The sequence below is a fragment of the Sinocyclocheilus anshuiensis genome, unplaced genomic scaffold (assembly GCF_001515605.1).
Source record: "Sinocyclocheilus anshuiensis isolate Anshui unplaced genomic scaffold, SAMN03320099.WGS_v1.1 scaffold80, whole genome shotgun sequence".
Classification (NCBI taxonomy): domain Eukaryota; kingdom Metazoa; phylum Chordata; class Actinopteri; order Cypriniformes; family Cyprinidae; genus Sinocyclocheilus; species Sinocyclocheilus anshuiensis.
In genome coordinates this window covers 456,925-470,785 of record NW_015554102.1, presented here as the reverse complement: position 1 = coordinate 470,785, position 13,861 = coordinate 456,925, and the positions used below count along the sequence as shown (strand labels likewise).

Here is a 13,861-nt window from a genome sequence, read left to right as displayed (position 1 = left end):
TATATATAAACACATAATTAAATGTATATTGTATATAATTTACATTTTGTAATATAATTTACATTTTGTATTTGGTATACTAAAAGCAATTAAATTAAAAATCCATTTCAAGTTGAGACTGATAGTTTGGTAGTTTTACCCATTCCTACTGTTAATGCTATACCTAAGAACTATTTCATCATCAACATTTGCAAACATTGTCTTAATCAGCCACCAGAAAATAGTCTTGCATACAAACACTAGTCTGACGCGTGCAAGATTTCAGCATAACCAGCTTTGTCAGATCATTTTCAGTTTGCTTTCAGAAATGAATATTAAAGTCCCGTTGTACCATGTAGCTCTGACAAAAATCAGCACATTAGTTCCACAATCCTTCCTCTCGCTACCACAGCAACATTTGTATTCATTTATTTACATTCAAAGCTGTCAGGATGAGGCAGCTGCTGCTTCTCATCAGCCAGTGGACTATGCGTGATTCACAGGCTTCACTAACTCGTCAACGTCTGTGGTCACTCTGGCTCAAGGTTACAGTGGTGACTGATGGCCCTGTCCTCACACACACACACACACACACTCACACACAAACATTTACAGGCACACGCAAACACACATGCAGGCGTGTTTAGACAAGCCTCTCTAACTACCACCCAAGGTCACGCTCACAGAAGCAGACAAACACAGCGGGTGAACTCCGTCGGCACTCGCTGTGACCTTAAGAGCTCTGATTGCATAAGAGGTAAACACTGCAAATGAGAAATTGGAGCATCTGTGTGATCCGCACTGGAAAAAAGTGGCAAAATAAAGGATAAAGAAAGACATTACAGAAGCGTGGCAAGATAACACATGACTAAAAGGATGATGTTCATATCTGCTTTGAAGGTTAAACAGACAAGAGGCGATGATTGCTTCCTCTTCAACAAAGTCGCTTATGATAAAGTTATGATAAACAGAATTTGCGAGGTAGTTATGCCATTAAAATTCTTTTAGATAGAGTCGCCAGGTGCCTTTTCCCCCCATTTACATGAGTTTATATTTGAGGTGTTCATTCAAGGTGACAATTTGGATGTGTGCACTCCACTGAGCTCTTATGTTGATTGACGTATGAGAAACTTTTCTGCTGCTCAGACAAATCATTTCCACAGCAGCAGGAAACGGAGAGGCCTTTTCAAATACATTATTTAAAATGGAGGACAGGAGATGATAACTGCTCAGATTCATTGTATGTTTTATAGCCGGCCTGACATCATTGGTGCCTGTGCGGTGGTGACAGACAAGGAGAGTCTTACCAGGTACAAAGAGTCTTTGTAATTGTAATGAGCAGCACTGCCCTTTTCCCATAGAAATTAACGAAGATTTAATGCGTGAGACAGCATGGTTTTCTAAATCCATAAATTCATATGTGACAGTATAATTATGAGAGTCCCCATAGGAAAGGAAAATCTCTTTAGTATCTCTCTTGTTTTACTTGAACAGCAAGGAGATTGAATGGAGAACAGAATAGCTTCTTGAAGTTTCCTGCTTCTTTCTTTCTCTCAAAGAAATTCATTAAACTCATTTTTAACAAAGTTTTCTTTGCTTTAACACATTTTTATATGTATTCTTTGAGTGTTCTGAAAAAAAGTCATCATATTTAATATATCAATTTTTGTCAGTGAGAATAAAAGAACTTCATTTGCCAGAATGCATTACCTTTGTTGAATTTCTTACATAAAGTGGTTTAGGGATGACAACCCGAAATTTAACATCACCCTGGTTCTATCGACAAAAAGCCAATATTATTTTTACATTACCATTTGTGTCATTTTTTTCATGTTAATCTCCACAAATATGATTTTTGATGCATAAAATACAATCGCCAATGGTAAAAAGCTGAAGTTAGGCTATAAACGAACTACACCAGTCATTCAGACTTTAGCATCACAACTGTTCATCTTTTGATGACTCTTTCAGTCTTAATTTAAAATCTTAAATCTTTTAAATTGAAAAAGTTAGAAAGTTTGAGTTGAAATAATTTGCCAGAGCACGGTTATAAACACAGCAAGGCTGTAGAAGCAGACTAGTGAGTAGATGAGTTTTCCTTTTTGCCATTATTATGTTTAATAAATCGGGACACACACTACAAGATTATCAGGTCGATTTTCAGACGAATTCTCCCCTTCTGACAATCCTAGGTAAAATCCTGATTTTCTTGATGGTTCTACAGATTATCTTATCCGACTTTCCTGTGGTGTGGGGTGTGTTTAGAATGATTGATCTGCTCGGAAGAACGTCCAACATGTTGAATATTTCCGATCAGAAATCCTGTTGTGTGTGGGAATCCCTGAGGACAAACGTGCATGCAAGCTGTAGATTGTGGAAAGAAACGATTTCCAATCAGAAAGCGAGCTGACAGAAGTATTACTCACCTCCAACTTGCGGTGTAACATTCAAAGTCCATGTTCATGCCGTCTTCACGACTCCTTTTTTCTGCGAAACTTTGGTAAAATATAAATGCAAATACAGTTATCGCTATTTCTTCTTGCCCATCGTCTGCCATTATTTACTGTAAAGTCACGTTTGACTGCACAAGATTTCCCGTGTTCACAGTTGGGACTCTGGTGTGCTGTCTTGATCACATTGTGGCACTCCACACACTATAGGAACAAAACTGTTAAATCTATAATTTTTTTTTATTGTTATGTGTGTGGGCTCTCACGTTATGAAAATCTGATAAGAGACCAGCCTTAAGCCAGAGTGGGGTATAACGGATTTTATGTACTGTACTGTATTTTATGTTGTAGAACAAAACATGAAAAAATTTTCAGCATGACCTTTCATGCAAACTCATTCAAAAAACCCCACTGACTTCTGGACTGACTTGTTTCTGGGTATTAGGACTCATTTCTGCAGCACTCTATTGCAATTCAGTACGTTCCTCTTCCTGTCATTTGCAATTCAAATGCCAAGTCTCCAATCAATTTTAATATGAGCATTTCTGTCCTCTTACAGGCTTTTTATTCATATATCAACGATTGGCTTGTTTCTTTTTAATAGGAACTGTAGCAGAAATGTCTACAACAAAGTTGATTTTACTAGTCAGCAAGGGCGTAGTTAAAGTGTGAACTGTTTTAGTAGAGTCCCGGGTCATGCTCACTCATAAGCTTTATTTATTTGTTTGTTTGCTTATATATTTATTTTTGTGAAATGGTATATATATATATACCGTACATGTGTGTGTGTATTTTATATTATTAGTCACTTATAGGCTATAGTTTGACAGAATTGTTCTAATTCAACATGCCATGGAAAGTCAATCTGATTTAAAATTTTCTTATATTGATATTGTTTATTTATTACTCTAATAACATTTAATAAGGCTCTTAATTATTTAATCTATGCCATCTTTTGGAATATCTGAAGGCCATGAACCATAGTTCTTAACTGTAGCATTTGTTATAATAAGACTAGCCTGTTAATCATTACGAGGCCAATGATGACTTTTTATAAATGAATCAATATAGCATTTGTTATGAAGAAACAACTGCCTGCACATTTAGAACCAATAGCTACAACATGCCACAGTTGTAATATAAATCTATAAGGAAAAATCTTTTCTCTTAACAGATTATCTAATATAAATTCTACAACAAGTTAGACTAAATTTTACACAATAAATAAGCCTACAATAAAACGTGATGAATTCTAGTAAAGGTGGTAATGAGTAAAAATATTTTAATAAATGTGCTGGTTCAATAATGTTTTCTCCTCTTTTCATCAGTCTTTTTTAGTTTATTTTGCCTTTTTTAGATACTGTTCGACTTTCTACATAGCATTTTAAAGTAGCTGTTTCTCTAAATAATTCAAGTAGATCACATATTTGACCATCAGCTTCGCGATAAGAATGGCTTGCGCAAATCTTATCACACTTCTCGAGCACGCCGGTGAACGCGCACAGAGTATTTGGTGATTCGCGCGACGCTCGTGAACTGCGCTTCAGTTATATTGTGTTGAGAACTGATTCGTTCGGTTCGTACATAAAGTTAGTGCTTATAAAAGCAATTAAAATAATTAATTAATAGCCTGATTCAAGGTTTCCATTAACCATGGTATAAACATTTGGGGGTTGTACTTGCTAGTTTTGGTTATTGGGGGGTGGTTATATCCCCCTATCGCCCCCACAAACTACGCCCTTGCTAGTCAGGATGCTCAGAAAGAGCAATGTTTGATAGCATAATGTCTACACATTATGGAGAAGTCAGCCTACAAACATTAGAGTCTGCTTATTAAGCTAGGAGAGGAAAAAGTATATTAACATTAAGAAAAATGACACACTTTAGCTTAATTGAAACATAATTGAGAACTCTGAATCTTCTGAGCCATGAAAGCGCAGACAATGAGTACTAAAATTTTCATCGTCATCATCATCATGTCTATCACAGACCCTATTTATTTAACGCAATATTTTGTTGCTGTTGCATAAAAAAGACTTCCTTTACATAATGCTGAAACATCAGTAAATCATCCAGTGCTGTGTGAGCAAAGGCTTGTGTTTATAGCACGAGGGCCGGCAACCTCATCCTCGCGTGATCACCGGGCCAAGTGGCAGTGGCTGTTACGAGCAGAGATGATTCTTGGAGATGGGGTGGAGGCACTGATTGACGTGTCAGCTTTTTTATCAGGGTGGATGGCCACGGCTGTCAGCTGGAGAGTGTTTCAGCCCGCATGATGGATTATTTACAACTCTTGCTCCGCCGCCACTGCTGCTCGCCACATCCTCCGAGTCGCTCCCGTACATTACATGGCCAATTACGCCACGCTGGCCATTTTCTCAACTCAAATCAAATTATCTCTACATTGTGTTTAATTTCAGTCGCTAAGAGCTCAGCCGTTTTTACATGGGTCTGTGGAAACAATATATCACCCTGGGAGTCCTGTTGAATGGGCAAACAGGCTGCCATAAAGCAATCTTTGGAAAATAGATAACACAGCTAGTGCTGGCTTTTTTGATTAAAGTGGAATGAAGGATGAAGAATGAAATTACTCGCGCTAGTATTTCTCCTTAATTCATGCACTTTACTTAAATGGGAAGCTCGCAACTAAGTCGTCTGCGACGGTGAGAGAAGAAGTGCATTATAAATTCATAAATTTTCCCTTGACGTAGATGGAACTGCCGCAGACCATTTTCCGACAGAATGACGAAAGATATATTTACATTTATTTAGGTACATATTTATTTTTGTATGGGCAACAGCATCCGAAATGTCATTGATTGTTATTGATTCACAGGGATGTTATGGATTAATGAAATTCTAACGATTATTACCACCATCAGCAACTTTTCAATTCACAGATGGAAAGCCTGTGCTCCTTCAAACCAAAAATTTCCTGCCTCGTTTGGAATTTGCATTGGATTTACTTGTAGTTTTGTGCCAGTTGCCTCGGGGACAGTCTTATTTCAATGCCATGTATTTTCATTTATTTCTTTGCTATTAATGCTGCAAGTCTCCCAAAGAGGAGCTTGATGAATAGTGACACAAACATGGTATGTGCTGATAAGCTTACAGTGGTTGGATTACTCCCATAATCCTCTTCCTGCTCGTGGTCCCATTACCCAATGCACAAAGACCCATGCAGGGGTCACACACCAGGTCACGATTGCATTGTCACCACCCATCATACTTTGCTGCTGCCACCGTCGGCCAGGTGCAAACAGCACTCTGTTGGAGTGTAAGATGATATCTGGGGACCTTCCTCTTGTGGCAGATTGCTGAATGTTGGATTAATGCGGTTTTGCCAGGAAGAGAGAGGCGACACGCTTTCACTGAGTGCTCTGGCGTGAGACCACGGGGACCGGACTGAACTATTGCACTTATAAAGGGAGCTCTTGATTATTCGAAGTGCTGTTTTTGAGTGGTGCAAGTGTACTTGGTTGTTACACAGGGAATAATGAAACAGAACCAACATCTGATGATTTTATGGGATGTGGGATAACAGTCGACTACTTTTGAGCCCCTAATGAGAAACTGAGCCCCGAGTGAATGGGGGCTTGTGGACATTTCCACATATTGCAGGGTGGCAGATTGTTTCTCTCTCTCTCTCTCTCTCTCTCTCTCTCTCATAAATGCCTGTTCTTTCACTCTTGTAAAAATAAATGTCCCAAAAGGGGAGTTTTGCAGCAATTCCATACAGAAGAGTTAACCTTTCTGGGTTCCCCGAAGAGACTTTCGTTGAACAGTTCTTTTAAAGGACCATTTTTACTTAGTCTGAAGAACATTTTGATAATCTGAGGAGCCCCTTTCCACTATGGATGTTAAAGGTTCTTCATGGAATCATAGATAGAATTAAAGAACCTTTATTTTTAAAAGTGTTGAGAACAAACATCAATTATAACAACATTCAGGCTCGTAAAACTTTGAAGTAATAGCACAATTCTGACAGGGACATTGATAGAGGTGAGTTGAGTTATCTTCTCACAAAGAGTGAAATTACAGCCATAGCGACTCTATTAGGGCTGTACTGCACAAATTTTGTGTAGAGGAAGAGAAAAGGTTACTTGTAAGTCAACTTTTTGTTTACAACAGAATATTAGCGCCATGTTAAATAAAAAAAGTGAAAAAATTATTTAATTTATTCATTTTTTATACACATGAATGAGAATAATAGTTATATTCTAGACCTTTTACGAGAACAAAATCATTCAGTTTTAAAAATAAAGCCATTGCAAAAATAAAATAGTAATATTTTGAGAATGAAGCAAAAGTTCTAAGAATAAAGTAGCATTATGAGATTATAGGAATAAATTTGCAAGGAAACTAGCATCCAATAAGACATTCTTCTAAAACCCTTAACATGAAAAACATTTTAGAAGTACAGTATGTCCCATTTTTAAAGTTGCTTTTATGTATATTTTTGCATTATTATTTTACTTTTATGTATTTAATTTTTAGGTTACTTTTAGTCTCATAACTCTTTTAGTCTCATTGCAGGTTTAGTCTCATAATACCATGTTGGAATGTTGGAATTTTGACTATTCTCGAAATATATCAACTTGCTCAAAATATATCAACAATCTTAAAATAGTTTTTTCTTTCAATCTCATCCCGTTAGAAGATTATTCTCAGACATTTATGCATGCATGTACAGTATGTATGTAAGCGTGTATGTATGTGTGTATGTCATTTTATGTAATAATTATTATACTAAAAAGCTGTCATACTTGTTTGAGTACATGCCCTGATTTAAATAAAAAGTAATAAAAAGTAACTAGCTCTGACCTTTTCATAAATTCAATGTGGGTGTTCAGAGTAAAAATAAAATGAAAAATTTGTATTTATCTACTGCCGTCGTACTTGTTCCACATTTTGCTTAGTGTGGATCAAACATGGTAATGGAGAGAAATGACTTCCATGTTTCCATGACTTACAGCTTCTTGCCTCTGCTGTCAACACATGAGCCTGCGAGGCAATTATTTGACTACATTATAATTATTTCATGTTAGGAGCTGCAAAAATGACTGCTCGGGCAAAGGAATATGGGAACTCCTGTCACTTAAACTAAGCAAGACTCAGCAAAGACAGGCTTGCTGTTTCAGCCGATTTGTCAAGAGTGCAGAAGCTTGATTATACTGTATTCATCTATTAAAACACAAGTGATCAATAGCTATGAAAGATTGCTCTTTGTCGTGACACCCTGACGCTTGTCATGTGTTTGCTCCGGCTCGCCCTTGAGGCCAGAGCGCCGGTTTATAGCTACAGTAAATCAGCAGCATATTTACAATGAGATCAGGGCGGAATTATACAGGCAGTTCAGGGTAATTAAGCTTAAGGGGGGATGCGAGAAGGATAAAGCCATTGTCCTCGCAAACGAGAGGCTTCTGACCTGTTTCCTTATAAGAACATACTTTGCTCTGTTTGTGTTATATAAATTATCCTGATATGAATTGCATTAGTAGTTTCCCTGGTTTCCCCGTCTTCTGCAGTTTGGACAAACAAATAGTCCCACCCACCCAATTAAAGCCTATGCGGAAGCTAATGTCACTAAGTCTATTATTTTAGTTTAGTTTAGTTTAGTTTAGTTTAGTTTAGTTTAGTTTAGTTTCTGCAAGTTATATGTGGTCAGATCAGATTTATTTTGTGTTGAGACCGCAGTCACTTTCATTCAAACCTGTGTGGTTCAGACTTTGTATAGAATAAATGTTTTGCCATTTATTTCTAATGGGTTTTTAAATATATGTTTTGAATGAGGGCAGTGAAATCAGAAAAAAAAAAATCAGTAAAAAAACTGATTTCTTCACTCAGACCAAGAGGCATTATCAAAAATCTGATTTTAATTAGATTTCAAACCACCTTTTTCTTCTGTAATATAATGTATTTGCCAAGTAAAACTTTATTCAAAGAAAAAAACTGTCAGGAATGGAGCCAGATCAAATGTACAGTAAGTTTGCTATAATGATGGCTAAATAGCTATTTGGCTATGGCTGATCATTATTCAGAAAAAGAAGAGCAAGTTATTACATTTTGAGTGAAGATTATGAATTTTTTTTTGTCTTTGGAATAACATGCACCAATGAATCGTTCACATTAAGACCTTAATGTGCATTAAGAAAGTAAACGGGGTCCATTTAGATTTTGTGTTGACTTTATAAAGACTTTAATATGATTCTGATGATATCCAATGAGATTCCATAAAGTGTGTTTTGAAACCTCGTGTCATGACTATAGCCGTTTAAAGCTTGGCTTGTTTTGTATTTCTTTTTTTTTTCTTTTCTCCATGATTATGTGATTATGATTTCACAGCATACCCACATCCAATTTAGACTGTCCCTGTGTTATCAGAGACACAAGTGGCATAATTACGAAGCTTGAACAAGTTTGAGTGTTTCTGTATGTGCCTATTTGTGTGTTGCCATGTGCGTTCATCACAGTGCTGCACCCTCAGAGATGATGGCATGATAAGTGTGTGTCAGTGGCGGTGTGTGTTGTAAAAAGTCACACTACAGCAGTGAGATGGGCCACCCTCCTGACAGACTGCCCACAGTGGAGGAATTATACATGACTAAAGCCGCAGCTCACAGTGAGTCTGGCTGACATTAAAGCAAAATGGCAATTGTGACACATAACAGTTTTGATGTATTTAAAGTGCTCATGCTCGAGCAAGTGTGAGCTAAGTACATAACATGCTGGAATTCACTATGAAGAATAATGTGCCATTTGAGGAATTAATCAGCGCAGAAAACTACCGGATCTCTTTTGCTGTCACATATGGCGTTCGTGGTTAGTAGCACAGACTGTTTTGTCTATGAGATCTTGTATTGTCAACTTTGCCAAGAGCAAAAATGGCATTTTTTCACAGCTCATAGTAATCTCATAATCCATAATAATAGCCTATGCTAAATGATAAATGCACAGGAAGCAAAAGTCTTGTTTTGCAGTTATTAAGCTGTTACAATGAGATTCCATTTTTTATGTAAGAGTTCATTACATTGAATCATTAATAGATATGCCAAAGTTTAAAATGGGTAATTTGAATGAAAATCATTTTTATTTTTGTCTTCTTGTCTGGTAAAAACAGTTAAATATTCTAAAAATTATTTTGGGGTCAGTAACATTTTTGAAAGAAGTCTTTTGTACTTCAAGGCTGCATTTAAGTTGATCAAAACTACAGCTAAAACAGTAGTATTGTGAAATATTTTTTGTATTGTAAAAAAAAAATATATTGTAAAAAAAATATTTTTTATATATATTTTGTATATGTACATTTATTCCTGTGATGGCAAAGCTGATTTTTTTTAGTGTCACATGATCCTCAGAAATCATTGTAATATGCTGATTTGATGCTCAACAAACAATATTATCAATATTTTAGTTGATACATTTTTCAGTATTCTTTGATGAATAGAAAATTCAGAAGAACAGCAATTATTTGAATAGAAATATTTTGTAATATTTAGATGTATTTTGTAATATTTATGTTTAATGCATCCTTCCTAAATAAAAGTATTCTTTCATAATAATAATAGTAATAATAATAATAATAAATCTTATGGCATTGGCACACTGTAAACTGTTTAAGAATAAACCATAAACTGTAGTACACACATAGTGCCTTTTTTAACAAATATGCTAAATGGTATACTGTAAGTAGACGGGTTAAGGATCCCCTTTGTTGAAAACTGTGTTAAAGGGGTCATATGATGCAATTTCAGGTTTTCCTTTCTATTTGGAGTGTTACAAGCTGTTCGTGAATAGGTAAGATCCCTAAAGTTGTAAAGACTAAAGTCTCAAACCCAAAGAGATATTATTTATAAAAGTTAAGACTGGTCCACGCCCTCCTAAAACGCCTCGTTCAAACACGCCCCCACATGTCTACGTCACTGTGTGGGAAGATTTGCATAATGCCGCCCAAATGTTCACGCAAAGAAAGAAGACGTAACTTTATTGTTGCTGCCACCACCGCCGCCATGTCGTGAATACGCTGTGTGTTTCGTTGCGAAAGCGAAACTACTTTGTTTGGCCTTCCAAAAGAGGACACGACTAGAAATCAGTGGTTAAGTTGTATTTACAACTTGTAGGTCTGTTTGCTCATTTCCTGAGCCTGATTCTGCCCAGGGGATGGCTCTGTTTAACTTGGACAGATCTTTTGCTTGAGGATTTTCCTAGATTTCTGTGTGAGCATCTCAATCTCGTCTGTGCAAACTTTCAGCTCACTGCCAGAATCAATACCTTTCTCTTTGGCAATGGACAGCATACCTCTCACCATCAACTTTAATTGCATATTTAACAGAAAAATACTGCATGGATGCAGCCACTCAAATATTTAGCCTTTTACCATGTCTAATATAGAGGCATATTTGTTCGGGTCAAGCACACTCTGTAACAACCTTGAATTTTTTCTTGGCATTAAGACAAGCCTTAGAGGTTCATCTTGGTCTAGTAGATGTTAAGCCAATGCTTTAATTAAGCTCAGCCATCTGCCTCGAAACTTTTGACTGTATATACACAACTGCTTTGAGCCACGCACACTTTTCATGAGCCACTTTAATGACCTCACAAAGCCTTAGACATCAAAATGATTGGACCATGTAATTAATAACAGTGGCCACTTTATGTCTACTCCTGTTTCGGTGTCAAGAGGTTGTGATGTACTTTTTTTTCTAGATCTTGCTAACATATCAAGCTGATCTTAGCATTTTCAAAGGAAACTTCAACATCACTTACTGAGCTAATGATTACATATGGCATTTAGTACAGATGAGACTGGAGAGTGCTGTAACACTTCCAGTTTAATTCAATTAGAAATTGGCTGTAGGCAGAGGTGACAGTAAAAGTTGCATTCTATCTATCTATCTATCTATCTATCTATCTATCTATCTATCTATCTATCTATCTATCTATCTATCTATCTATCATCTGTCTGTTTGTCTTTCTGTCTGTCATTTCTCTGACTGTCTGTATTATGAAAAATGTAAAACTAATACATTTGTCTGTTAAATTAGCAGTTTTGCAATCACTTTGAATTAAATATTTAGAAATTAAATGGGATCAATGGTGGTGATTAGGAATGGCTTAGTTTTTTTCCTTTAAAAAGTAAATTTATTATTACAATTAATTATTTTGGGTTACCACCCACGCTTGCACTTGACACTACTTAACATATTCTTAATTAATTTGTTGCAGATAAATATGGTAATTTTATATTAAAAATAATAATAACAACAAAAGGGCAAAATGTTACAACACTCCCTAGTCTCTCCTATTTAACAATAAGTGATGAAGACCCCCGGCATAAAGCCCGCTGGGCTCTGTTTGTCAAGTACTGCCATCTTGTACCAGTTGATGGAAAATTTTATGCCTCTTGTCTCTTTTGTAATTATAAAGTTTTATTAGGTGTTTGTGGAAGATTAAAACACTATTAGCGCTGCTTCAGCCGTCAGATTCTCCAGGTGTTCCTTTTGTTTATGACCAAAATGTTTTATGACACCCACATTTAGTCACCTACACAATTATGGTTAATGAAATGCAGTGCTGGTACAGTGGGCAGGAGAAACATTGGTGAAGGGTACTATGTTTTTGTATCGTGTTTGTGTGAAGAGAGAGAACCAAAGATGGGACACAATGGGAGGAACAGTGTGTAGTTTAAGGTACATATGGAGACAGATAGAGTTTACAACATATATTTACAGGCTCTAATACTGTTTGGATACTTAAATGCCTCTGTTATAGATGTCAAATTTCATAAACCTTCGACTTGTCCACTATTAAACCTTTGATGAGCAATCATTTAGTTCAGCAGAAACCCTGCAGCTGTCATTGCTTTTTATAATAAATGATTCACATGATTTGAAGGGACAGTTCAACTTACTCCCTTCCAAACTATTCAGTTTCTAATTGGCTAAATGTTTATTTCTTTCTCTCTAGGTGGTGGAAACAAATCTTGTGGCTTTTGACTGTCACTGGATCATCATAAATGAGGTGGGTTCTTTAGCTATTTTGTGAGAAATCTAGTTTATTCTTTCTGTCAGCACATTTGAATATATTTGCATCTTTATATCTTTATTGTGTTAGTGAGAGGCGGACAAGGGCTCATTTGGAGCCTGATGAAGGTGGCCAGATAAGGACAAATTATAGCTCAATGATTTAAATTAGATTTGGCAAGCATGGGAGTAGAGCTCTAAAATATTTCAGCGCTTTCCTTAACGAATAAAACATTTTTCCAAAATGATCCTGCGACAAGAAGACAATGAAGATACAGACCTTGAGCCCATCTGCCTGAATTATAGCTATTTCAATAACTTAAAAGTCACTCTCTATGGTAACCTCTATTAATCTCTCTGGTTTTATTTAAAATGGTCATATAAATCAGTTTGGAGTTCAGTGCACTATTAAATTGTAGCTACTGTGACAAATTCACTCCCCAGTCCAAAAAGACCATGTATTGAAATTCAATGCAAAAACTTTACAACATTTTGATATCGGCTAGATTCGATGTTCAGAAATTAGGCTTACCCAGTCATGTTTAGGGATGTGCATAGATTCTGTTATTTCTATGGCTAGAAGAACTGACTTGGTGTAAAATTTGGGAACGTTCATCAAACATTTGCTGTTCCAGTCTGTGTGCGACACCAGCTGCTCTGCACATATTTACAAAGTTAGGAAAAAGTGGCTAAAATAAATTTTAGGGCTGTCACGATTCCTGATTCAATCTGAGTACTCGATTTAAAAAAAAATTGGATTTTGGACATGCCGAGTAACTGCCAAAATACCGGAAGTGGCGCTTTCCACGGATGAGAATCCATGAAACGCAAGATTAAACCATTTTCCAAGAATGCATGATATATGGGACCCATTTAAAAAACATAATAAAGAATAATGCTATTGTGAATTCACAAACGCTACGATTCAGTTAAATAAATATATGCGATGCAGGTTTAATATATGCGCTTTAATTATTTACATACGTGTAGGCTGTGTACATTTGTGTCAGAGCGGCTCCATTCACAGTAAATAAATGCTGCTCCACACAAACTGTTATCATTTACATGTGTGGAGCGTCTCAAACTCCATCTCTGCATATTGTTGTGAGTTTGGGCTTATTATAACGTTCATCTGGGAACACAACGTTTGCCATTTCATCAGATTTGTAAGGTAAATCATTTATAAACCTATGCAAACACAGGATAATACATCAATATCTTTCTCAATATGCTAACTGTTCATCTCAATTTCAAAACAAACGTTTAAACCCTCGCTCTGAGTTTACCAGTAGCCCCTCACTGCAGAACACAAGATCCAGGGGCCGTGGTTGGATCCACATCTAGGGGGTGGAGATTGGTAAGTTAAGGGGTGGAGATGAGTAGATTTAGGGGTGGAAATGGGTGGGTTTA

At 36.4% G+C, this 13,861-nt stretch overlaps 1 protein-coding gene across 1 annotated transcript in view; it reads left to right on the top strand.

The window, feature by feature from the left end:
• The window catches only part of grid2 (glutamate receptor, ionotropic, delta 2), a 415,852-nt gene that overhangs the window by 268,578 nt on the left and 133,413 nt on the right, over positions 1-13,861 (top strand). The window contains exon 5 of the mRNA XM_016461892.1: positions 12,396-12,449. Coding sequence (XP_016317378.1) covers positions 12,396-12,449 — 54 coding nt within the window. The remainder of the gene's footprint in view (positions 1-12,395; positions 12,450-13,861) is intronic.